The 24,590-nt window shown below is 46.5% G+C and overlaps 1 protein-coding gene across 1 annotated transcript in view; it reads right to left on the bottom strand.

Moving 5' to 3' along the window:
• TTBK1 (tau tubulin kinase 1) overlaps positions 1 to 17,279 on the bottom strand; it is a 416,732-nt gene extending 399,453 nt beyond the window's left edge. The window contains exon 1 of the mRNA XM_030195705.1: positions 17,132 to 17,279. Within this exon, the coding sequence (XP_030051565.1) occupies positions 17,132 to 17,239 (108 nt within the window). The 5' untranslated portion in view covers positions 17,240 to 17,279. The remainder of the gene's footprint in view (positions 1 to 17,131) is intronic.
• Positions 17,280 to 24,590: the final 7,311 nt, after the last annotated feature.

The following is a 24,590-nucleotide window of genomic DNA, read 5'->3' as shown; positions in this document are numbered from 1 at the left end:
GCAACTGAGTGCGCATCAACTCTGGGTCCCCATGGATCCGGTACTGGGACTCGATCTTCTTGGGAATGTGGGGGTTAGTTAGAGGCTTGGTCCAGTTCGCCAGCAATGTCTTTTTTAGGACATGATGCATGGGTACTGTGGACGCTTCCTTAGGTGGAGAAGGATAGTCCAGGAGCTCAAACATCTCAGCCCTGGGCTCGTCCTCCACAACCACCGGGAAGGGGATGGCCGTAGACATCTCCCGGACAAAGGAAGCGAAAGACAGACTCTCGGGAGGAGAAAGCTGTCTTTCAGGAGAGGGAGTGGGATCAGAAGGAAGACCCTCAGACTCCTCGTCAGAGAAATATCTGATGTCTCCTTCGTCTTCCCACGAGGCCTCACCCTCAGTGTCAGACACAAGTTCACGGACCTGTGTCTGCAACCGTGCCCGACTCGACTCCGTGGAGCCACATCCACGATGGGAGCGTCGAGAGGTAGACTCTCCCGCCCGCATCGGCGAAGCTCCCTCCGCCGACGTAGTCGGGGAGCCTTCCTGGGAGGCGACCGCAGTCGGTGCCGCACGCGGTACCGATGCGGAAGGCCTCACCTCGGGCATGGGACCAGCCGGCGCCTCGCTAGACGGTACCGGAGGCGCAAGCACCCCCGGTACTGGAGGAGTAGGGCGCAACAGCTCCCCCAGGATCTCTGGGAGAACGGCCCGGAGGCTCTCGTGCAGAGCGGCTGTGGAGAAAGACATCGATGTCGATGCAGGAGTCGATGTCAAAACCTGTTCCGGGCGTGGAGGCTGTTCCGGGCTGTCCAGAGTGGAGCGCATCGACACCTCCTGAACAGAGGGTGAGCGGTCCTCTCGGTGCCGATGCCTACTGGGTGCCGACTCCCTCGGCGACCCAGAGCTCTCGGTGCCGACACGGGAAGGAGACCGGTGACGATGCTTCTTCGATTTTTTGGAGCGAAGCATGTCACCGGAGCTTCCCGGCACCGACGAGGAGGACGTCGAATCCAGCCGTCTCTTCCTCGGGGCCGAGGCCGAAGGAGGTCGGTCTCGGGGGGGCTGTACCGCGGGAGCCCTCAGGGCAGGAGGAGACCCACCCGAAGGCTCACCGCCACCAGCAGGGGAATGGACAGCCCTCACCTGCGCTCCAGACGAAGCACCACCGTCCGACGACATCAGCAAAAGAGGAGGTCTCGATGTCACCGACGCCGACGCAGCCCTCCGATGTCGCCCCGATGCAGAGGGTCGATGCCTCGATACACTCGATGCAGTCAGGGGCGAAGATGAAGGTCCGGGCGCTGACGACGTCGATGCACTGGATCCTCCCGGTGCCGATGCCGACGAAGAGCCCGAGAACAAAATGTTCCACTGGGCCAATCTCGCTACCTGAGTCCGCTTTTGTAAAAGGGAACACAGACTACAGGCCTGCGGGCGGTGCCCAGCCCCTAAGCACTGAAGACACGACGCGTGCCTATCAGTGAGCGAGATGACCCGGGCGCACTGGGTGCACTTCTTGAAGCCGCTGGGAGACTTCGATGTCATGGGCAGAAAAATCACGCCGGCGAGATCAAAAGTCGAAATGGCGGAAAAGGCACCACAAAAACAAGGGGAAGAAAACTTCGACCCGAGGCCTAAAAGCGGCCTACCCCGACGACGAAAGAAAACTTACTGGGGCGAAAAACTGGAAATATGGGAAGGAAAAAGACCGGAGAGTCTCCTTCCACACAGAGTTTTTTTTTTTTTTTTAACACGAAGTAAGAACGACGCACGAGGTCGACTTTCCGGGGCGCGACACGGCGAAAACACGACCATACCGAGCGCGGACAAAAGAATACTGACGAACACGAGCCGGTTCAGGAGGGAAGATGGCCGCGCATGCGCGGTGCGCATGGGCGCGCAAGGGCTAGCAAAGGCCTTTGCTAGTGAAGTTTCCGATTGGAGGGGCTGCCGTGGACGTCACCCATCAGTGAGAACAAGCAGCCTGCTTGTCCTCGGAGAATTATTATGTGAACATGGAAGGGAGGGTGAGGGAGCGCCAGAAGTGCTGTAGAAGAGAGAAAAGGGTGGAATTGAGAGCAAAAACTGTATGATAAGGGAGAGTTTAAAGGGGAAGACTGGGAGCTGGGACCATCGTCCCTTAGCCTATGATGTTTCTTAGCTTTATGGATGAAAACAGTGGCATCTCAATTGATCAACTGTTTAGATCAGACTAATGCACTTCATCCATGTCAGACAGGCTTTCGTCCTTATCACAGCACAACACATACTTCTTGCTCTGTCTGATTTCATGAGGACTAATCAGGAAAAGGGGCCTCATGTTTTATGGCTCTCTTCGAGCTCTCTGATTTGGTAGATCACACACTATTCTGATGCATAAGCTTTCTGATCTTGGGATATCAGACCTTATTCTCACTTGGTTTAAATCTTATCTTGAGAAACGTTTTTTCCAGGTTAACTGGCAGAACTCTATTTCCACTTTACATCCTCTATCGTGGTGCGCCACAGGATTCTATCTTTGGACCTATACCTTTCAATGCTTTCTTTGCATTTGGCCTTTTTTTAATTCCGTCACTAGATTTAGCATTTTTCATATATGCTAACGATACTCAGCTTCTGGCTCTTATAGACCTGATTCTATGACAACTATCTCCACAAAATTAGACACAACTGCAAACTGGATAGCACAAAATAGTCTAAAAAAAAACCTTCAAAGACAACTGCTGTTCTCTCTGCTTGGCGCTCACAACCCCCCCCCCCCCCCCCAGGTTCATTCATGCCTATGTTTCAAGAAACATCTATGCTTTTAAATACTTCTGTTAATTTTTGATAGTAGTCTTACATTCAATTTACACTTTGTATTCATTCAAACCATGTATTTGTTCAGACCAAAATCGGCTAACGCCGATAACGGTAATATGTAAGCCACATTGAGCCTGCAAAAAGGTGGGAAAATGTGGGACACAAATGCAACAAATAAATAAATAAATATTTCATCTATGGTGAGAAAATTCCTTTACATTGATACAACAGTCATAAAACCATAATCAAGCAGCATTACATCTATTATTATATTCATTTGTATTATCCTGCCTTTGACCGTTTTACATAAGAACATAAGAATAGTCATACTGGGTCAGATCAATGGTCCATCTAGCCCCGTATCCTGTTTCCAACAGTGGCCAATGCAGGTCACAAGTACCTGGCAGAAACTCAATTTGAAGCAACATTCCATGCTACCAATCCAGGGGCAGCAGTTCCTTCCCCATGTCCATCTCAATAACAGACTATAGACTTATTCTCCAGGAATTTGTCCAAACCTTTTTAAATCCCAGATATGCTAACTGCTGCTGCTACATCATTTGTTGAGTGAAAAAATATTTCCTCCTATTTGTTTTTAAAGTATTTCCATGTAACTTCATTGAGTACTTTCTGAAAGAATTTAAAAAAAAATCGATTCACTACCTGTTCTACACCACTCAAGATTTTGAAGACCTCAAAACCCCCCTCAGCCATCTCTTTTCCAAGCTGAAGAGCCCTAAACTCTTTACCTTTTCCTCACATTAGAGGAATTCCATCTTATCACTTTGCTCACTCATCTTTGAACCTTTTCTAATTCCACTATATCTTTTTTGAGATACGGCGACTAGAACTGCTCCATGTTGAGAGTCGCAACATGGAGCAATACAGAGGCATTATAGCATTTTTGGTCTTATCCCTTTCCTAATAATTCTTAGCGTCCTGCTTGCTCTTTTGGCTGCCACCACACACTGGGCAGAAGATTTCAGTGTATTGTCTACAATGACAACTAGATCTTTTTCTTGGGCGCTCACTCCTATGGTGGGCCCTAGCATCAGGAAACTATGATTTGGATTATTCTTCCCAAGGTGCATCATTTTGCATTTGTCCACATTAAATTTCATCTGCCATTTGGATGCCCAGTCTTCCAGTTTACTAAGGTCTTCCTGCAAATTTTCAGTCTGTATGTGTTTTAAGAACTTTCAATAGTTCTGTGTCATCTGCAAATTGAATCACCTGATTTCCAGATCATTTATAAGTATGTTAAATAGCACTAGTCCCAGTATAGATCTCTGTGGAACTCCACTATTTACCCTCTCCATTGAGAAAAATGGCCATTTAACCCTACCCTATTTAATGGATCTGTCCTCTCAAATTCAAAGTCTGTGGATTACTCAAAATGTATCAGTAATGCTACTTTATAGCGCCAAAAATTTTGATAGGGTTATTCCTCATTCTTCTTGATCTTTCCGCTGCTTTTGACACTGTCGATCACAGCATACTTCTCGATACCCTGTCCTCACTTGGATTCCAGGGCTCTGTCCTTTCCTGGTTCTCTTCCTACCTCTCCCTCCGCACCTTTAGTGTTCACTCTGGTGGATCCTCTTCTACTTCTATCCCTCTGCCTGTCGGCGTACCTCAGGGTTCTGTTCTTGGTCCCCTCCTCTTACCCACATGCAAAGTGATGCATGTGGGTAAGAGGAACCCGAATTATAACTACGTCTTGCAAGTTTCCGCGTTAGGAGTTACGGATCAAGAAAGGGATCTGGGTGTCGTCGTCGATGATACGCTGAAACCTTCTGCTCAGTGTGCTGCTGCGGCTAGGAAAGCGAATAGAATGTTGGGTGTTATTAAGAAGGGTATGGAGTCCAGGTGTGCGGATGTTATAATGCCGTTGTATCGCTCCATGGTGCGACCGCACCTGGAGTATTGTGTTCAGTACTGGTCTCCGTATCTCAAAAAAGATATAGTAGAATTGGAAAAGGTACAGCGAAGGGCGACGAAAATGATAGTGGGGATGGGACGACTTTCCTATGAAGAGAGGCTGAGAAGGCTAGGGCTTTTCAGCTTGGAGAAGAGACGGCTGAGGGGAGATATGATAGAAGTGTATAAAATAATGAGTGGAATGGATCGGGTGGATGTGAAGCGACTGTTCACGCTATCCAAAAATACTAGGACTAGAGGGCATGAGTTGAAGCTACAGTGTGGTAAATTTAAAACGAATCGGAGAAAATTTTTCTTCACCCAACGTGTAATTAGACTCTGGAATTCATTGCCGGAGAACGTGGTACGGGCGGTTAGCTTGACGGAGTTTAAAAAGGGGTTAGATAGATTCCTAAAGGACAAGTCCATAGACCGCTATTAAATGGACTGGAAAAATTCCTCATTTTTAGGTATAACTTGTCTGGAATGTTTTTACGTTTGGGGAGCGTGCCAGGTGCCCTTGACCTGGATTGGCCACTGTCGGTGACAGGATGCTGGGCTAGATGGACCTTTGGTCTTTCCCAGTATGGCACTACTTATGTACTTATGTACTTATGTACACTTCTTCCCTTGGTTCATTAATCTCATCCCATGGCTTTTCCTACCATCTCTATGCTGATGACTCCCAAATCTACCTTTCTACCCCTGATATCTCACCTTGCATCCAAACCAAAGTTTCAGCGTGCTTGTCTGACATTGCTGTCTGGATGTCTCAACGCCACCTGAAATTAAATATGACCAAAACCGAGCTTCTCATTTTCCCCCCCCAAACCCACCTCCCCACTTCCCCGTTTTCTATTTCTGTTGATGGCTCTCTCATTCTCCCTGTCTCCTCAGCTCGAAACCTTGGGGTCATCTTTGACTCTTCTCTCTCCTTCTCTGCTCATATCCAGCAGATTGCCAAGACCTGTCGTTTCTTTCTTTACAACATCCGTAAAATCCGCCCCTTTCTTTCCGAGCACTCTACCAAAACCCTCATCCACACCCTTGTCACCTCTCGTTTAGACTACTGCAATCTGCTTCTTGCTGGCCTCCCACTTAGTCACCTCTCCCCTCTCCAGTCGGTTCAAAACTCTGCTGCCCGTCTCATCTTCCGCCAGGGTCGCTTTACTCATACTACCCCTCTCCTCAAGACCCTTCACTGGCTCCCTATCCGTTTTCGCATCCTGTTCAAACTTCTTCTACTAACCTATAAATGTACTCACTCTGCTGCTCCCCAGTATCTCTCCACACTCGTCCATCCCTACACCCCTTCCCGTGCACTCCGCTCCATGGATAAATCCTTCTTATCTGTTCCCTTCTCCACTACTGCCAACTCCAGACTTCGCGCCTTCTGTCTCGCTGCACCCTACGCCTGGAATAAACTTCCTGAGCCCCTACGTCTTGCCCCATCCTTGGCCACCTTTAAATCTAGACTGAAAGCCCACCTCTTTAACATTGCTTTTGACTAGTAACCACTTGTAACCACTCGCCTCCACCTACCCTCCTCTCTTCCTTCCCGTTCACATTAATTGATTTGATTTGCTTACTTTATTTATTTTTTTTGTCTATTAGATTGTAAGCTCTTTGAGCAGGGACTGTCTTTCTTCTATGTTTGTGCAGCGCTGCGTATGCCTTGTAGCGCTATAGAAATGCTAAATAGTAGTAGTAGTTACTTGCTGAGCACTGGTTACCAAATCTCAAACCGCATTCCTTTCAAAACCTTGGTCATAAAACACCAGGTTTATTATTCTGTTGCCCCCATTTCCTTGATCATTTCTTGCTTCCTTACAAGCCTATTTGCACTCTTAGGTTGTCTCAGCATAATCTTTTGGTTGTCCCACTACCCTCATCTATACTTTAAGACTGTACTTGACTGTCACATTTTAGTAATTTTGCCTCCACTTTGCAGAACCAACAGCCACACTGAGATATCCGTCAAGAAATGTAAAAGATCTTTGAAAACTTACTAACTTCCTTAGATTTCCTCTGATCATTTGTCTTAGCTTTGCTATCCAGCTTATTTTTGATAGAGAAAAACGCCTATAGTGCGACCTAAATCGGGAGATAGACGTTTGTCTCGCAAAGGCGCCCAAAATCGGTATAATCGAAAGCCGATTTTGGGCGTTTCCAACTGCACTCCATCGCGGAAACGAATAAAGTTGACGGGGGCGTGTCGGAGGCGTGGTGGAGGCGGAACTGGGGGCGTGGTTATCAGCCGAGGAGAGATGGGCGTCTTTAGCTGATAATCGAAAAAAAAAAAAAGAGGCGTTTTTACCGTGATTTTGGGTCACTTTTTTTGGACCCTTTTTTTTCATGAACAAGTCCCAAAAAAGTGCCCCAACTGCCCAGATGACCACTGGAGGGAATCGGGGATGACCTCCCCGGACTCCCCCAGTGGTCACTAACCCCCTCCCACCAAAAAAAAAAACCCACTTTAAAAACTTTTTTCCCAGCCTGTATGAATGCCATACCCACCTCCATGACAGCAGAATGTGTTCGATCCTGTCACAGCCTTTCCCTGGGTCAGATGTGGCTCTCGGGTGCACTACAGGGTCACATCAGCATTGCATTGTGGTGGGTGTAGGGTATTGGGCTCCGTGATTTCATTAGCTTGTGTTACAGTCTCACAATGTTGGTAGTTGGTAGGCTCTTCTCCCATGGTGCTTTTCCCCCTGCCTACTAGGTCAGAGTGTGCCCTGTTGTGTTACAGTCTCACAATGTTGGTAGTTGGTAGGCTCTTCTCCCATGGTGCTTTTCCCCCTGCCTACTAGGTCAGAGTGTGCCCTGTTGTGTTTCCTGTTGTAGTCCATGCGGTAGTGGCCATTTTTGTAAGCCAGTTTTAGTTCCCTTTCCTGTGTTAGCCACGTTAGACAACTTAGTTCTTCCATTGAATGTGGCTGAATGAGGGCATTGTACAGCATTCTGCCAGTTCTGACCTACTGCTCATCTCAGTACCAGGGAGACTCGTTGCCAGTGGGGCACAACCTCTGATCTGCAGTTAACTGTGAGTAAAGGCAGTTATTCCAATAAAGGACGTTTTCGTAGAGATTAGTCTTCAGGTGTCAACTGGTGTGCCAAGGTTATATAGCAGCAACCAGTCCTAGAGGCCTGCGTGTATGCAGGTCCCTGGAGCACTTTTAGTGGGTACCGCAGTGCACTTTAGCCAGGTGGCCCCAGGCCCATCCCCCCACCCCACCTGTAACACTTGTGCTGGTAAATGGGAGGCCTCCAAAACCCACTGTACCCACATGTAGGTGCCCCCTTCACCCCTAAGAGCTATGGTAGTGTTGTACATTTGTGAGTTTGGGGGAGGGGGGTTGGGTGTTCAGCACCCTTGGTAAGGGAGCTATGCATGTGGGAGCTTTTTCTGAAGTCCACCGCACTGACGTAGGGTGCCCAGTTGGTGTCCTGGCATATCAGGGGGGCGAGTGTACTACGAATCGTGGCCCCTCCCACGACCAAATGGCTTGGATTAGGACGTTTTTGAGCCGGGCGTTTTTAGTTTCCATTATCGCTAAAAAAACCAAACGCCCAGCTCAAAAACGTCTATTTTGTTTCGAAAATACGGTTTGGCCCGCCCCTTCACGGACCCGATCTTTGAGATAAACGCCCATGGAGATAGGCGTTTCCGTTCGATTATGCCCCTCCACGTGTACTTGCCATTTCGCCGCTGATCCTGGCATATCTTGTTTTATTTGTGGCTCCCCTTCCAAACTTTCTGTATCTTAGGTAGTGAATTAATCATGCTTTTATCATTTAGATTATTTTTACCTGTTGTAATTTAGGCCTCCTTATGCAAGTTTCTCTGATTTTCCCCCATAATAGAGCAATAAGTAATTTAAAGGTGGAGGAGTGGCCTGGTGGTTAGGGTGGTGGACTTTGGTCCTGTGGAACTGAGGAACTGAGTTCGATTCCCACTTCAGGCACAGGCAGCTCCTTGTGACTCTGGGCAAGTCACTTAACCCTCCATTGCCCCATGTAAGCCGCATTGAGCCTGCCATGAGTGGGAAAGCGCGGGGTACAAATGTAACAAAAATAAATAAAAATAAATAAATACATAAAATAAAAGACAAACTGTGAATTAATAAGAAACAGTTCCAATAATATCCCATGTGACCAAATTGTCATCATGGATTGTGGGATTATGATATAAAGCATGAATTGTATCCTTATTTATAAATGACTTTTATTGATCAAATCAACTTGTTCAGCTTTTTACACTGTCATCCCTATCCCTTAACTTCTCTTCCCCCATCCTTCCCCACAGAAATAACAGCTTGTACAATATATTAAACAAAGAGTGTATAGTAGTATATCAGACTGAAACTCTACCCCCCCCCCCCCCCATACTTCCAGTGAATCCGGTTTGTTAAAGTGCCTTTAAAAAATTCAAACTTAAAACCAACCAATTGCAAGCTATTTAGCCATCTATCCCCCCCTTCAATTCGTTCAGAACGCTGCCGCACGTCTTATATTCCGCCAGAACCGATATACTCATATCACCCCTCTCCTTAAGTCACTTCACTGGCTTCCGATCAGATACCGCATACAATTCAAGCTTCTACTCCTTACCTACAAATGCACCCGGTCTGCGGCTCCTCACTACCTCTCTACCCTCATCTCCCCCTATGTTCCCGCCCGTAACCTCTGCTCACAGGACAAATCCCTCCTTTCAGTACCCTTCTCCACCACTGCCAACTCCAGGCTCCGCTCATTCTGCCTTGCCGCACCCTACGCTTGGAACAATCTTCCTCAACCCCTACGCCAAGCCCCCTCCCTACCCATCTTCAAATCTCTGCTTAAAACTCACCTCTTCAATGCTACCTTCGGCGCCTAACCTTTCGAGAAATATAGTATGCCCTATCAGATTGACTCTACACTTGTCTTTTAGATTGTACACTTGTCTTTAGATTGTACTCCTGTCTTTTAGATTGTAAGCTCCTTGAGCAGGGACTGTCCTTCCATGTTAAATTGTACAGCGCTGCGTAACCCTAGTAGCGCTTTAGAAATGTTAAGTAGTAACATAGTAGATGACGGCAGAAAAAGACCTGCATGGTCCATCCAGTCTGCCCAAGATAAACTCATGTGTATACCTTACCTTGATTAGTACCTGTCTTTCTCAGGGCACAGACCGTATAAGTCTGCCCAGCAGTTTTTCCCGCCTCCCATCACCGGCTCTGGCACAGACCATATAAGTCTGCCCTCCCCTATTCTCGCCTCCGAACCACCAAACCCTCTTCCCCCCACCTGCTCCACCACCCAATTTTAGCTAAGCTTCTGAGGATCCATTCCTTCTGCACAGGATTCCTTTATGCATATCCCACGCATGTTTGAATTCCGTTACCGTTTTCATCTCCACCACCTCCCGCGGGAGGGCATTCGAAGCATCCACCACCCTCTCCGTGAAAAAATACTTCCTGACATCTTTCCTGAGTCTGCCCCCCTTCAATCTCATTTCATGTCCTCTCGTTCTACCACCTTCCCATCTCCGGAAAAGATTCGTTTGCGGATTAATATATTAATTAATATATTAATACTAGTAAAAAAGGCCCGTTTCTGTTAGAAATGCAACGGGCGCTAGCAAGGTTTTCCTTGGAGTGTATGTTTCAGAAAGAGCGTGTGTGAGAGATGGAGCGTGTGTGTCAGAGAGAGAATGTAAGAGAGAGAGAGACAGAGTGTATGTGTTTGTGCGAGAGAGAGAGAGAGTGTGTGAGAGACAGTGTTTGTGTTTTTGTGTGACACTGTGTGTGAGAGAGGGACAAAGACAATGAGTGTGTGAGTGAGAGTGTATGTGGCAGACAGAGAATGAGTGACTGCGTGTGTGGTGTGAGGAACCCCCTCACCCCCTCCCTCTCCCCTACCCCCTTGCAGCCAGGCATGTGCAGCGACCCTCCTCTCCCCGTGTTCCCCCTGCAGCCACCCATGTCCAGCATCCCCCTGCAGCCACCCATGCCCATCAACCCTCCTCTCCCCCTGCTGCGTCCTTCCTGTCTCCCCTGCTCCCCCTGCAGCCACCCATGTGGTCTCAGGCCCCCCCCCCCCCCCAGCATCCCTCCTGTCCCCCTGCAGGCACGCATGTGCAGCGTCCCTCCTCTCTCCCCTGTCCCCACTGCAGCCAGCCATGTCCAGCGACCCTTCTGTCCCCCTGCCCCCCCCTGCAGCTACCCATGTCCAGCGACCCTCCTCTCCTGTGCAGCCACCCATGTCTGAGGACACTCCTCTCCTTTTTCCCTGTTCCTCCCCTGTGGCCAGCCATGTCCATCGACCCACCTGTCCCCCCTGATGACCACCAACCCTTCTGTCCCCCTGCCCGCCCTGCAGTGTCCGTCATGTATCCCCTGTCCCCCTTGCAGGCACCCATATGGTGTGTGTGGAGCCCCATCCCTATCTCCCTGTTCCCTGCCCCCCCCTGCAGCCACCCATGTGCAGCGACCCTCCCCTCCCCCTGCTTCCTTCCAGCCACCCATGTCCAGCGAGACCCCCCCTTCCCTCCCCAGCCGGCGCAGCACCCAAAGAAAGCCCCTTGTCCCCCCCCCTTCGCGCATCACCCGCCCCCCCCACCGTAGCACATCACCAAGCCCCTCCCCCATCAACCCCCTCGCCACCCACAACCGCTAATACAAACTGTGTCCGGCGGCTGCTGCTTCTGCTATTCAGTAGCAGCAGCCCGTACATAAAGAAAACCAAAAAAAAAAAATTCCTCCTAAAACGCACCTCCGTTGAGAACCATCTCACATTGGCTGATGTCTCTGCAGCCGCTCCTCCTCTCCCCTCTGACGTCTCGGCGTTTCTCCGGGGTCTTCCGGCAGGGGCACTGACGTTGAGGGGAGAGGAGGAGCAGCTGCAGAGACGTCAGCCAATGTGAGATGGTTCTCCACGGAGGTGCGTTTTAGGAGGTTGTTTTTTTGTTTGTTTGTTTTCTTTATGTACGGGCTGCTGCTGAATAGAAGCAGCAGCAGCCGCCGGACAGAGTTTATATTAGCGGTCGCGGGTGGCAAGGCGGTCGATGTGGGGGGAGGGGCTTGGTGAAGCGGCGGGGGAGGGGTTGGGTGATGCGGCGAGGAGGGAAGGGGGGTAGGGGCTTTATGATGCCCCGTTGCACGGGTTGTTGTGGCGATGCGGCGGGGAGGCACTTAGAGGTGCACCGTTGAGGCTGTGTGTGTGTGTTTGTTTGTGTGTGTGTGTATGTGTGTGTGTTTGTGTGTGTATGTGTGTGTGTGTTTGTGTGTTTGTGTTTCTGTGTGTGTGTTTGTGTTTTTGTGTGTTTCTGTGTGTGTGTTTTTGTGTGTTTCTGTGTGTGTGTTTATGTGTCTGTGTGTGTGTTTGGTTGTTTGTGTGTGTGTTTGCGTGTGTGCGCGTTTGTGTGTGTGTTTGCGTGTGTTTGTTTGTGTGTGTGTTTGCGTGTGTGCGTTTGTGTGTGTTTGCATGTGTGTGTTTGTGTGTGTTTGCGTGTTTATGTGTGTGTGTGTGTTTGTGTGTGTGTGTGTTTATGTGTGTGTGTTTGTGTGTGTGTGTGTGTGTTTGCGTGTGTGCGTTTGTTTGTGTTTGTTTGTGTGCGTTTGCGTGTGTGTGCGTTTGTTTGTGTGTGTTTGCGTGTGTGTGTGCGTTTGCGTGTGTGTGTGCGTTTGTGTGTGTGCGTTTGCGTTTGTGTGTGTGTGTGTGCGTTTGTGTGTTTGCGTGTGTGTGTGCGTTTGTGTGTGTGTGCGTGTTTGCGAGTGTGTGTGTTTGTGTGTTTACGTGTGTGTGTGTTTATGTGTGTGTGTTTGTGTGTGTGTGCGTGTTTGTGTTTATGTGTTTGCGTGTTTGTGTGTGTGTTTATGTGTGTGTGTTTGTGTTTATGTGTGTGTGCGTTGTGTTTATGTGTGTGTGTGTGTGTTTGTGTGTGTGTTTGTGTGTGTGTGTGCGTGTGTTTGCATGTGTTTATGTGTGTGTGTGTGTTTGCGTGTGTGTTTATGTGTGTGTGTGTGTTTGCGTGTGTGTTTATGTGTATGTGTGTTTGTGTGTGTGTTTATGTGTATGTGTGTGTTTATGTGTGTGTTTGCGTGTGTGTTTGCGTGTGTTTATATGTGTGTGTGTTTGTGTGTGTGTTTATGTGTATGTGTGTGTTTATGTGTGTGTGTGTTTGCGTTTCTGTGTGTTTGCGTGTGTGTTTGCGTGTGTGTTTATGTGTATGTGTGTGTTTATGTGTGTGTGTTTGCGTGTGTGATTGCGTTTGTGTGCGTGTGTGTATGTGTGTTTGCGTTTCTGTGTGTGTTTGCGTTTGTGTGCGTGTGTGTTTGTTTTTGTGTGTTTGTTTTTGTGTGTTTGTGTGTGTTTGTGTTTCTGTGTGTGTGTTTGTGTTTTTGTGTGTTTCTGTGTGTGTGTTTTTGTGTGTTTGTGTGTGTGTGTTTATGTGTCTGTGTGTGTGTTTGGTTGTTTGTGTGTGTGTTTGCGTGTGTGCGCGTTTGTGTGTGTGTTTGCGTGTGTTTGTTTGTGTGTGTTTGCGTGTGTGCGTTTGTGTGTGTGTTTGCGTGTTTGTGTGTGTGTTTGCATGTGTGTGTTTGCATGTGTGTGTTTGTGTGTTTGCGTGTGTTTATGTGTGTGTGTTTGTGTGTGTGTTTATGTGTGTGTGTTTGTGTGTGTGTGTTTGTGTGTGTGTGTTTGTGTGTGTGTGTTTATGTGTGCGTGTTTGCGAGTGTGTGTGTTTGTGTGTGTTTACGTGTGTGTGTGTTTACGTGTGTGTGTTTATGTGTGTGTGTTTGTGTGTGTGTGCGTTTGTGTTTATGTGTTTGCGTGTTTGTGTGTGTGTTTATGTGTGTGTGTTTGTGTTTATGTGTGTGTGCGTTCATTTGTGTGTGTGTGTGTGTTTGTGTGTGTTTATGTGTGTGTGTGTGTTTATGTGTTTGCGTGTTTGTGTGTGTGTTTATGTGTGTGTGTTTGTGTTTATGTGTGTGTGCGTTCATTTGTGTGTGTGTGTGTGTTTGTGTGTGTTTATGTGTGTGTGTGTGTTTGTGTGTGTGTGTTTATGTGTGTGTTTATGTGTGTGCGTGTGTTTGCATGTGTTTATGTGTGTGTGTGTGTTTGCGTGTGTGTTTATGTGTGTGTATGTGTTTGCGTGTGTGTTTATGTGTATGTGTGTTTGTGTGTGTGTGTTTGCATTTCTGTGTGTGTTTGCGTGTGTTTGCGTGTGTTTATGTGTGTGTGTATGTGTGTGTTTATGTGTGTGTTTGCGTGTGTGTTTGCGTGTGTTTATATGTGTGTGTGTTTGTGTGTGTGTTTGTGTGTGTGTGTTTATGTGTGTGTGTGTTTGCGTTTCTGTGTGTGTTTGCGTGTGTGTTTGCGTGTGTGTTTATGTGTATGTGTGTGTGCGCGTTTGTGTGTGTGTTTGCGTGTGTTTGTTTGTTTGTGTGTGTTTGCGTGTGTGCGTTTGTGTGTGTTTGCGTGTTTGTGTGTGTGTTTGCATGTGTGTGTTTGTGTGTGTTTGCGTGTGTTTATGTGTGTGTGTGTGTTTGTGTTTGTGTGTGTGTGTGTTTGTGTGTTTATGTGTGTGTGTTTGCGTGTGTGTGCGTTTGTTTGTGTGTGTGCGTTTGTTTGTGTGTGTTTGCGTGTGTGTGTGTGCGTTTGCGTGTGTGTGTGCGTTTGTGTGTGTGTGTTTGCGTGTGTGTGTGTGCGTTTGCGTGTGTGTGTGCGTTTGTGTGTGTGTGTGCGTTTGCGCGTTTTGTGTGTGTGCGTTTGTGTGTTTGCGTGTGTGTGTGTTTGCGTGTGTGTTTATGTGTATGTGTGTTTGTGTGTGTGTGTGTTTGCATTTCTGTGTGTGTTTGCGTGTGTTTGCGTGTGTTTATGTGTGTGTGTTTGTGTGTGTGTTTATGTGTATGTGTGTGTTTATGTGTGTGTTTGCGTGTGTTTATATGTGTGTGTGTTTGTGTGTGTGTTTATGTGTATGTGTGTGTTTATGTGTGTGTGTGTTTGCGTTTCTGTGTGTTTGTGTGTGTTTGCGTGTGTGTTTATGTGTATGTGTGTGTTTATGTGTGTGTGTTTGCTTGTGTGATTGCGTTTGTGTGCGTGTGTGTATGTGTGTGTATGTGTGTGTGTGTGTTTGCGTTTCTGTGTGTGTTTGCGTTTGTGTGCGTGTGTGTATGTGTGTGTGTATGTGTATGTTTGTGTGTGTGTATGTGTGTGTGTTTGTGTGTGTGTGTGGGGGGGGGGGGGGGGGGGGGGTTGCAGGTGGCTTTTGTGGTCGTGTGGTTGGGGAGTTTTCCAGCAGTCTGTAGTGATTCCTAGGCAGGGGGAGGAGTACGGAAACACTCCCCCTTGCCTGGGTCGTTGTTTGTTGGAGGGGGTTGCCAGTTGGGAGGGGTGCCTTTATGGATCCCTTTACTCTCTGTGTTCCGCCCTCGAGGGCGGGGCAGAGAGACATGGTGAGTTGGATGGCTTCACCACCATGAACTTACGAACTGTTTAGGGATTTTGCAGATGGCTTCAGCAGGTTGTCTTCAGAATGTTGAGGTAGCGTTTTATGTACAGATGGGGCGTGGCTGAGGGCGGGTCTATGAGTGAGGGTGACTGGTCCTAGCCTATGAAGACTACAGGATTTTTGTGCTTCTCTGCCTTGGAGTGAGCTTCAGAACGTTCAAGGTGGGATTTATTAATATAGATAGTAGTAGTATATTGAATGGATCAGGTAGTTTGCATTTCTCCTTTCCTAATCCTTTCCCCTTCCTCTTTTTTTCCCATAATCACCCCCGCCCAAGAAAATAAAGTTGAATTCCACCTAACACAAGGAGGATTTTACTCTGATAATCTCTCGTGATATGAACTGCATCCTTATAAAAAATATCTCTCTATATAAAAGGCAAAACCAACGTTCTATGAAGCCTCCAGCCGGAAGTGTGAAGGGGGCGAGATATCCGGTTTCCCTATGAGTGTCTGCCCCGCCCTCTCTGTACACAGTCAGTGAAGGAAAAACAGCAGAGCACGAAATCAAATCGCTGGCTCTGTAACAGTGAAGGACTCAGAGGGGGGAGGGGAGAGAAGCCAGAGGGCACGGACACACACACTCCCACATGCACACAGAAGAAAACATTGCTAGCCCCCGTTTCATTTGCATCAGAAACGGGGCTTTTTTTACTAGTAATACCATATTTATCCAGTACCGCATACAAAAAAGAAAATCCTACTCTGTCAATGTTTTCTCCACATCAATGTGATCAGCAGAGAAGGCATTTTCTGATGTTTGACCACCACAAAGCATGTCAATATTATCCAAACTTTTCTAACCGCAAATCTACTTTGAACAAATCTACCCTGTGGGTCTGCAATATAGGGTGGAAGGACCCGTGAAAGAATCTTCACTAATAATTTGGCCATGTAATTTAAAAGTGAAATTGGGCAATAGGATTCTATCACTGTAGGATCTTTCCCAGGCTTTGGTATCACTATGATCTGAGAAATCTTTAATGAGTCTGGCAAACACTGGGTTCTAATAATATATTAAACATTATAGTAAGAGGTGTTGCACTGAGTCTTTCAAAATTTTATAGAATTCTCCATGGAACCTGGCAGGGCCCAGAGCCTTACATAATGGACTCTGATGAATTGCCCAGACACTTCCTCTGCAATAACTGATACATTAACTATGGCCTTCTATTTGCAGTAATTCTATGCTAGACATGTATGTGTCGTTATCTAGACTATTGGATTGAGATGGAAAATGTAATTGCTGAAAATATTCCCCTAAATATATTAATAGCCATATCACCTGTATGTACCAGCTCTTCCTATTTTGTTCTATAGTCTTGTATACCATCCGTTACTCCACAAAAGAATTCACAGTGGTTAACATGCAAAGAGACATACATCAGAGGAATTTCCACATAGATAGAACCTAATTATAGTATAAACAAAGCTAAATTAATTTTAGATAGAACAAACCATTATTTACTAAAAAAAAACAAATAGGTTTTTAAACCCTAAAAGATACGTATGATGATAAACCTTTCAATGACATAGGCAGTTCATTCCAAATTTGCGCTCCATAAAAATGGAAACAACCTTCAGAAATTGACTAACATTTTTTAAAGACAGAATAGCTGTCCGTCTTGTCATTTAACATATTTATCTTTTTAGGACCAACTTAATGCATTTTTTTACTAGCTTTCAGAGGCCAAAACCTTCCTTCCATAGAGCAGGACAATATACCATAACAGTAGTATCCACAAAAAATATACATGAAATGTGGTACATGCAAATCACATGCATGTTCACTGGAGATACCCTGAACAACTGATTGGAAGGGTCATCTAAGGACAGGTATGGAAACCACTGGTCTAAAATACTACAGCTGGACATTGATGCTCCTTCCTGAGACAAATGGAGAATAAGAATATTAGATATACTTACCACTTTCCATCGGTCCTTGACCACATAGTTGACCGGCAGAATGTCAGCCTGTTCTCCTCCCCCACTCATGTTTGTCTCCTCCCTGACAGCAGATGCCAGGCACTGCATTTGCCAGCCAGACAAGATTTTGTTAGTACTTGATTTAAATGAGCCATTTATCTAGTGGGAAATGGTAAAAAAAAAAAGAAAAAAGAACAGTTAATGAATTGTATATTATTTACAGCAGGCTAACAAACAATGCCGGTTAGAGCTACCTTAAAAGGTTAAAATAAAAGCTCTGGGTAAAAAATGGCCATGACAAATTTCAGTCAAATACAGAACAGGTCTTTCCTCTTGATCTCCCTATTTGCTCCTCAGTTGCCTTCACACACACACAGACAACAACAAAAAAGTTTAAAAGTACATTAAAAAAAAAAAGCAATGTACAGAGCTGGAAAGGTGGTCACATACTGGTCACACCATGTAGGATTAAATGCCCTCAGTGCTCTTTCCATTGCTGGAAAACTAAAGGAGACAGAGGAGGAGAGGCTAAAGTCAGCAATCTTCATGTTATCTGGACAACTACAGAAATACTACAGGCAAACACAAAAGAAAACACTTGCTGTATGAAAATCTGGGCTCAAAGTTCTAAAGGGTTTGTTTTTTCTCTATTTTTTTTAAGCAGAACATAGCCCAACCCAAATATGTTTCTAGGGATCAGTGCATACCTTCAAACAAAAGTCTGACTGACGAAAGAAGGAAAAATTCTAGACTTGGTCCATAGTGGAGCGCATGCTCTGGTGAGGGATGTTATGGTACTGGGCCGCTTGATAACAGTGACCATAATATGATCAGTTTGATATCGACCTTGAAGTAACTGTACACAGAAAGTCAAATACGTTAGCGTTTAACTTTAAAAAGGAGATTATGATAAAATGAGAAGAACGGTAAAAAAAAAAACTGAGAGAGTAAAAACTGTACAATAGGCGTGGACGCTGTTCAAAAATACCATCCTGGAGGCCCAGGCGATACATATTCCGCGAATTAGAAAAGAAAGACGGAACTCCAAAAGACAGCCGGCCTGGTTGAAAAGTGAGGTGAAGGAAGCTATTAGGGCTAAAAGAAATGCCTTCAGAAAATGGAAAGAAGGAACCGTCTGAAAATAACAAGAAGCAGCATAAGGAGTGTCAAAGCAAATGTAAGGCGCAGATAAAGAAGGCCAAGAGGGATTACGAAAAAAAGATAGCATTAGAGGCAAAAAAGCATAGTAAAATTTTTTTTCGGTATATTAAAAGCAGGAAGCCGGCAAAAGAATCGGTTGGGCCGCTGGATGACCGAGGGGTAAAAGGGGCGATCAAGGAAGACAAAGACGTAGCGGAGAGACTGAATGAATTCTTTGCTTCGGTCTTCACCGAGGAAGATTTGGGTGGGATACCGGTATCGGAAATGGTATTTCAAGCGGACGAGTCGGAGAAACTTACTGACTTCACGGTAAACCTGGAGGACGTAATGGGGCAGTTCAGCAAACTGAAGAGTAGCAAATCTCCTGGACCGGATGGTATTCATCCTAGAGTACTGATAGAACTGAAAAATGAGCTTGCGGAGCTACTGCTAGTGATATGCAACTTATCCTTAAAATCGAGCGTGGTACCGGATGATTGGAGGGTGGCCAATGTAACGCCCATTTTTAAAAAAGGCTCCAGGGGAGATCCGGGAAATTATAGACAGGTGAGTCTGACGCCGGTGCCGGGGAAAATCGTAGAGGCTATTATTAAAAACAAAATTACAGAGCACATCCAAGGACATGGATTACTGAGACCGAGTCAGCACGGCTTTTGTGTGGGGAAATCTTGCCTGACCAATTTACTTCAATTCTTTGAAGGAGTAAACAAACATGTGGACAAAGGGGAGCCGGTTGATATTGTGTATCTGGATTTTCAAAAGGCGTTTGACAAGGTACCTCATGAAAGGCTAAAGAGGAAATTGGAGAGTCATGGGATAGGAGGAAATGTCCCATTGTGGATTAAAAACTGGTTGAAGGATAGGAAACAGAGTGGGGTTAAATGGGCAGTATTCACAATGGAGAAGGGTAGTTAGTGGGGTTCCTCAGGGGTCTGTGCTAGGACCGCTGCTTTTTAATATATTTATAAATGATTTAGAGATGGGAGTAACTAGCGAGGTAACATAGTAACATAGTAGATGATGGCAGAAAAAGACCTGCATGGTCCATCCAGTCTGCCCAAGTAATTAAATATGCTGATGACACAAAGTTATTCAAAGTCGTTAACTCGCGACAGGATTGTGAAAAATTACAAGAGGACCTTACGAGACTGGGAGACTGGGCGGCTAAATGGCAGATGATGTTTAATGTGAGCAAGTGCAAGGTGATGCATGTGGGAAAAAAGAACCCGAATTATAGCTACGTCATGCAAGGTTCCACGTTAGGAGTTACGGACCAAGAAAGGGATCTGGGTGTCGTCGTCGATAACACACTGAAACCTTCTGCTCATTGTGCTGCTGCGGCTAGGAAAGCGAATAGAATGTTGGGTATTATTAGGAAAGGTATGGAAAACAGGTGTGAGGATGTTATAATGCCGTTGTATCGCTCCATGGTGCGACCGCACCTTGAGTATTGTGTTCAATTCTGGTCGCCGCATCTCAAGAAAGATATAGTAGAATTGAAAAAGGTGCAGCGAAGGGTGACTAAAATGATAGCGGGGATGGGACGACTTCCCTATGAAGAAAGACTAAGGAGGCTAGGGCTATTCAGCTTGGAGAAGAGACGGCTGAGGGGAGACATGACAGAGGTATATAAAATAATGAGTGGAGTGGAACAGATGGATGTGAAGCGTCTGTTCACGCTTTCAAAAATACTAGGACTAGGGGGCATGCGATTAAACTACAGTGTAGTAAATTTAAAACAAATCGGAGAAAATTTTTCTTCACCCAACGGAGCCAGCGGGAGGGGGGAGAAAAGGAGGGACCTGGCGCCACCAGGTTTGCACTTGCTCAAGAGAGCCCTCAACCCCAGGTACTCAACAAAACCTAAAAATTAGGCTTGGAGACCTAGCCAGAGCTGCTGCTGTGTGTGACCACCACCTGCTGAGATAGAGAACATACTGAGGAGTTTCCGGCAGCACATGACCACATATAGGGAGGCAAAAGGATTGCTCTCTATCTCCATCTGCTGGTAGATGGACACAACCCACCAGTCTATGGATTGATCAACATGATGATATGGAACGTGTAATTAAACTCTGGAATTCATTGCCGGAAAATGTGGTGAAGGCGGTTAGCTTAGCAGAGTTTAAAAAGGGGTTGGACGGTTTCCTAAAAGACAATGCCATAAACCGCTACTAAACGGACTTGGAAAAATCCAAAATCCCAGAAATAACATGTATAGAATATTTGTACGTTTGGGAAGCTTGCCAGGTGCCCTTGGCCTGGATTGACCGCTGTCGTGGACAAGATGTGGGCTCGATGGACCCTTGGTCTTTTCCCAGTATGGCATTACTTATGACTTATGACTGGGAGATCCAAGGTCATAAATACATTAAGTAGAAATAAATGAAAGCATGACCTGCTCCAGAACAGCTGAAAAGTTCCAATAACAGTATTAACCATATGCACTTATCATTGGATTCTGCATGACTCTCTCATGTTATTCCTGAGGCTTATGGGACATGCAGTGAAGTGTCGCATAGGCTGAGGGCTTCTATCCATGTAGTCACTATTCTAAAGCACACTGATCAGTTTGGGTTTCGGGAGCTTTTCCTTGTCACTGCCTCTATAGCACTACTACCACCACTAAACACTTCTAAAGCGCTACTGGGGTTACGCAGCACTGCACAGTTTAACAAAGAAAGACAGTCCCTGCTCAAAGGAGCTTACAATCTAATGGACAAAATGTGTAAGCAATCAAATTGGGGCAGACTAGATTTCCTGAATAGAGGTATAATGGTTAGGTGCTGAAGGTGACATTGAAGAGGTGGGCTTTGAGCAAGGATTTGAAGATGGGTAGGGAGGGGGCTTGGCGTATGGGCTCAGGAAGTTTATTCCAAGCATAGGGAGAGGTAAGGCAGAAAGGGCGGAGCCTGGAGTTGGTGGTGGTTGAGAAGGCACTGAGAGGAGGGATTTGTCCTGTGAGCGGAGGTTTCGGTAGGAGCTTAAGGGGAGATAAGGATAGAGAGGTAATGAGGGGCTGCAGATTGAGTGCATTTGTAGGTTAGTAGGAGAAGCTTGAACTTTATGCGGTACCTGATCGAAGCCAGTGAAGTGACTTGAGGAGGGGTGATAGAGCATATCGGTCCAGGCAGAAGATAGACGTGCAGCAGTGTTCTGAACGGATTGAAGGGGGGATAGATGGCTAAGTGGGAGGCCAGTGAGGAGTAGGTTGCAGTAGTCAAGGCGAGAGGTAATGAGAGAGTGGATGAGAGTTCGGGTGGTGTGCTCAGAGAGGAACGGGCGAATTTTGCTGATGTTATAGAGGAAGAAGCGACAGGTCTTAGCTATTGCTGGATATGCACAGAGAAGGAGAGGGAGGAGTGTGAAGATGACTCTGAGATTGCGGGCAGATGAGACAGGGAGGATGAGGGTGCAATCAACTGAGATAGAGAGTGGAGGGAGAGGAAGAAGCGGGTTTGGGTGGAAAGACAATAAGCTCTGTCTTGGCCATGTTCAGTTCAGGTGGCGGTTTGGACATCCAGGCAGCAATGTCGGATAAGCAGGCCGATACTCTGGCCTGAGTTTCCGCAGTGATGTCTGGTGTGGAGAGATAAAGCTGGGTGTCTCAGCATAGAGATAATATTGGAAAACATGAGATAAGATCAGCGAGCCGAGGGAAGAGGTTAGATTGAAAAAGAAGGGGGTCCAAGGACAGATCCCTGAGGAACAACAGAGAGCGGGATGGGGGTGGGAGGAAGATCCATGAGAATGTACTCTGAAGGTACGGTGGGAGAGATAAGCGAAGAACAGGACCAGGAGGGACAGAGCCCTGGAACCCAAATGAGGACAGTGAGGCAAGAAGTAATTATGATTGACAGTGTCAAGAAAGCGGCGGATAGGGTCAAGGAGGATGAGGATGGAGTAGTGACCTTTGGATTTGGCAAGGACAGGTCATTACAGACTTTAGTGAGTGCCGTTTTCTGTCGAGTGTAGAGGGCTAAAACCCGGATTGAAGCGGATCGGGCTGGCATGAGAGGAGAGAAATCAAGGCAGCGGCTGTGCCGTTCAAGTATCTTGGACAGGAAGGGTAGGAGGGAGATGGGGCAGTAGTTGGAAGGACAGGTAGGGTCTAGTGATGGTTTTTGAGAAGTGGTGTGACTACAGCATGCTTGAAGGTGTCAGGGACAGTGGACTTTGTCAGGCCTTCCCATAAAGTGAGTGGCCCTATATCTCCAAGGTCGTTAAATTCTAATTATTACATAATATATTTCTCTAAAGTTGATATGTTCTGTGGATCTTGTAATAGTGCCTCATTCAACCGCCAATATCTAGGGCCCATAGGTATATTAATTGTCCCCAGAGTCAAAACCACCGGGGAGAGGTCAGACCATGTGCGAGATTCAATGGTTACTGCTTGCAGAATGCTTGCTATAGCCCCGTCACCCAGCCAGAGATCAATCCTAGAGAAGGTATTATTTAGGGGAGAAGTAGGTGTAGTCCCTCTCTTGGTCATGATTCCCACGCCATAGGTCAACCAGTCCCCAACGTGCCTAAAGCTTTTAAGTTCTATCTCGCCTGGCATAAAACACCTGCCCTGTTGAATTATCTAGCGACGGGTCTATTGTAAGATTAAAGTCACCCCCTACCACTATCTGCCCTTTAACGTAGCGCTGTAATATCCTCTCAAAGTCTGCTAAAAAAAGACCCCTGACCCTCATTAGGTGCATATATTGACAACAAAGTATACTGAGTATTGAATAGGGATGCTAAACTAACAGATATCTGCCTTCTTTAACAGATATGATATTATATTTGCCATGGGACAGCAGATGACAAAGCTATAAGAACCCCTTTTGTTTTCTGATTAGTGGTGTTGGAGGCAAATAAAATAGTGGGGAACTGTTTATGGCTAACCAATTTTTCATGCTGCTGTTTCAAGCGAGTCTCTTGAATGAATATCACATCTGCCCGTAGGCACATTTCTTTATACTTTAGTTTACGTTTCATAGGTGAATTAAGGCCGCAAACATTAACACAGTTAAACACAGTCATAAACCCCATATCAATTAGCAAACCTAGTCAGCCACCACCAGATACCATATGGAGTCCCCCATCCCCTCCATTCCCCCCCCCCAAAAAAAAAAAAAAACAACCATGACATGTCAGTTTACCAATTCCTGACATGCCTACAGGAGAAGGAAGTGAATCCCCGATCCATCTGCCAGTCAAAAGTAGTTGAACCTCAACACATGCCAATTTTTAACGCTTACCACCATCTGGCCAGCATATCTAGCATAGCAAGGTTTCTAGAACTGATAGTCTCATCCTGGCCCAGACGATGGTGTAAATTGTTTCCCAGAGACCTGCCTCCTAAGGCGGCCCTTCCCTTACATAAGTACATAAGTAATGCCACACTGGGAAAAAACCAAGGGTCCATCGAGCCTAGCATCCTGTCCACGACAGCAGCCAATCCAGGCCAAGGGCACCTGGTGAGCTTCCCAAACATATACCAGTTGCCATTTCGGCCTGTCCTGCTTCTTGCTGCCAAGCTGCTGATGCTTTGCAGGTGGATAGATCTCCTGTAGATAGGAATTCCTGTGCTTCTTCCAGCGAGGTCACTCTGCGTTGTTTGCCCTCTTTGTAAAACCCTAAGGCAAAAGGGTGCTGCCACTTATAATGAATCCCCTCCTCTCGTAATCGGTGGGTTAGAGGTTGTAATTCACTCCGCCGCTTAAGAGTGGTAGTTCTCTATTGGGTAACTGTCCCGCACTATGGGGCTAACTGCCCTCACTTTATGTATCACGACTTCTTTCAATTAAATTCAGCAAAACATACCACGATATCCTTAGGCATATTTGGTCTTCTCGTCCCAAAAGCTCGATAGGCACGCTCAACACAAATGGAGGCAGGGGCATGAGGGTTATCAGGATCAGAGAGCAGACGCGCCATGAGGCGCAGTAACTCTGGCAGCCCACGAACCGTATATTGGGCGACTCCTCCGATTTTCCGAATCTTCCGCCTTGTCTAATAAATACCGGGTTTCTCGTTTTTGATCTTGTTACTGTTGTTCAAATGCAGTTAGAGACTCTACATGCTCTTCCAGGCCCACTTCCGTTTCAGCCACGAGGTTACCAAATTCCGCAATTTCTCCACGGACATCTGCTCCCAGCGTCGCCAAATCTGTTCTAATCTCCTGAAGCCAAGTGCATATTATGGTCCATGAATCATGCTGCTGTGAGGGCTCCTCACCAATATCACCGGACAGAGTTATCCGGGGGGGCTGTTGATTTTCCACTGCCCAGGCGCCATGTTCCTC

This window comes from Microcaecilia unicolor, chromosome 3 (assembly GCF_901765095.1).
Source record: "Microcaecilia unicolor chromosome 3, aMicUni1.1, whole genome shotgun sequence".
NCBI classification, from domain to species: domain Eukaryota; kingdom Metazoa; phylum Chordata; class Amphibia; order Gymnophiona; family Siphonopidae; genus Microcaecilia; species Microcaecilia unicolor.
This window is presented reverse-complemented; position numbering and strand designations above follow the sequence as displayed.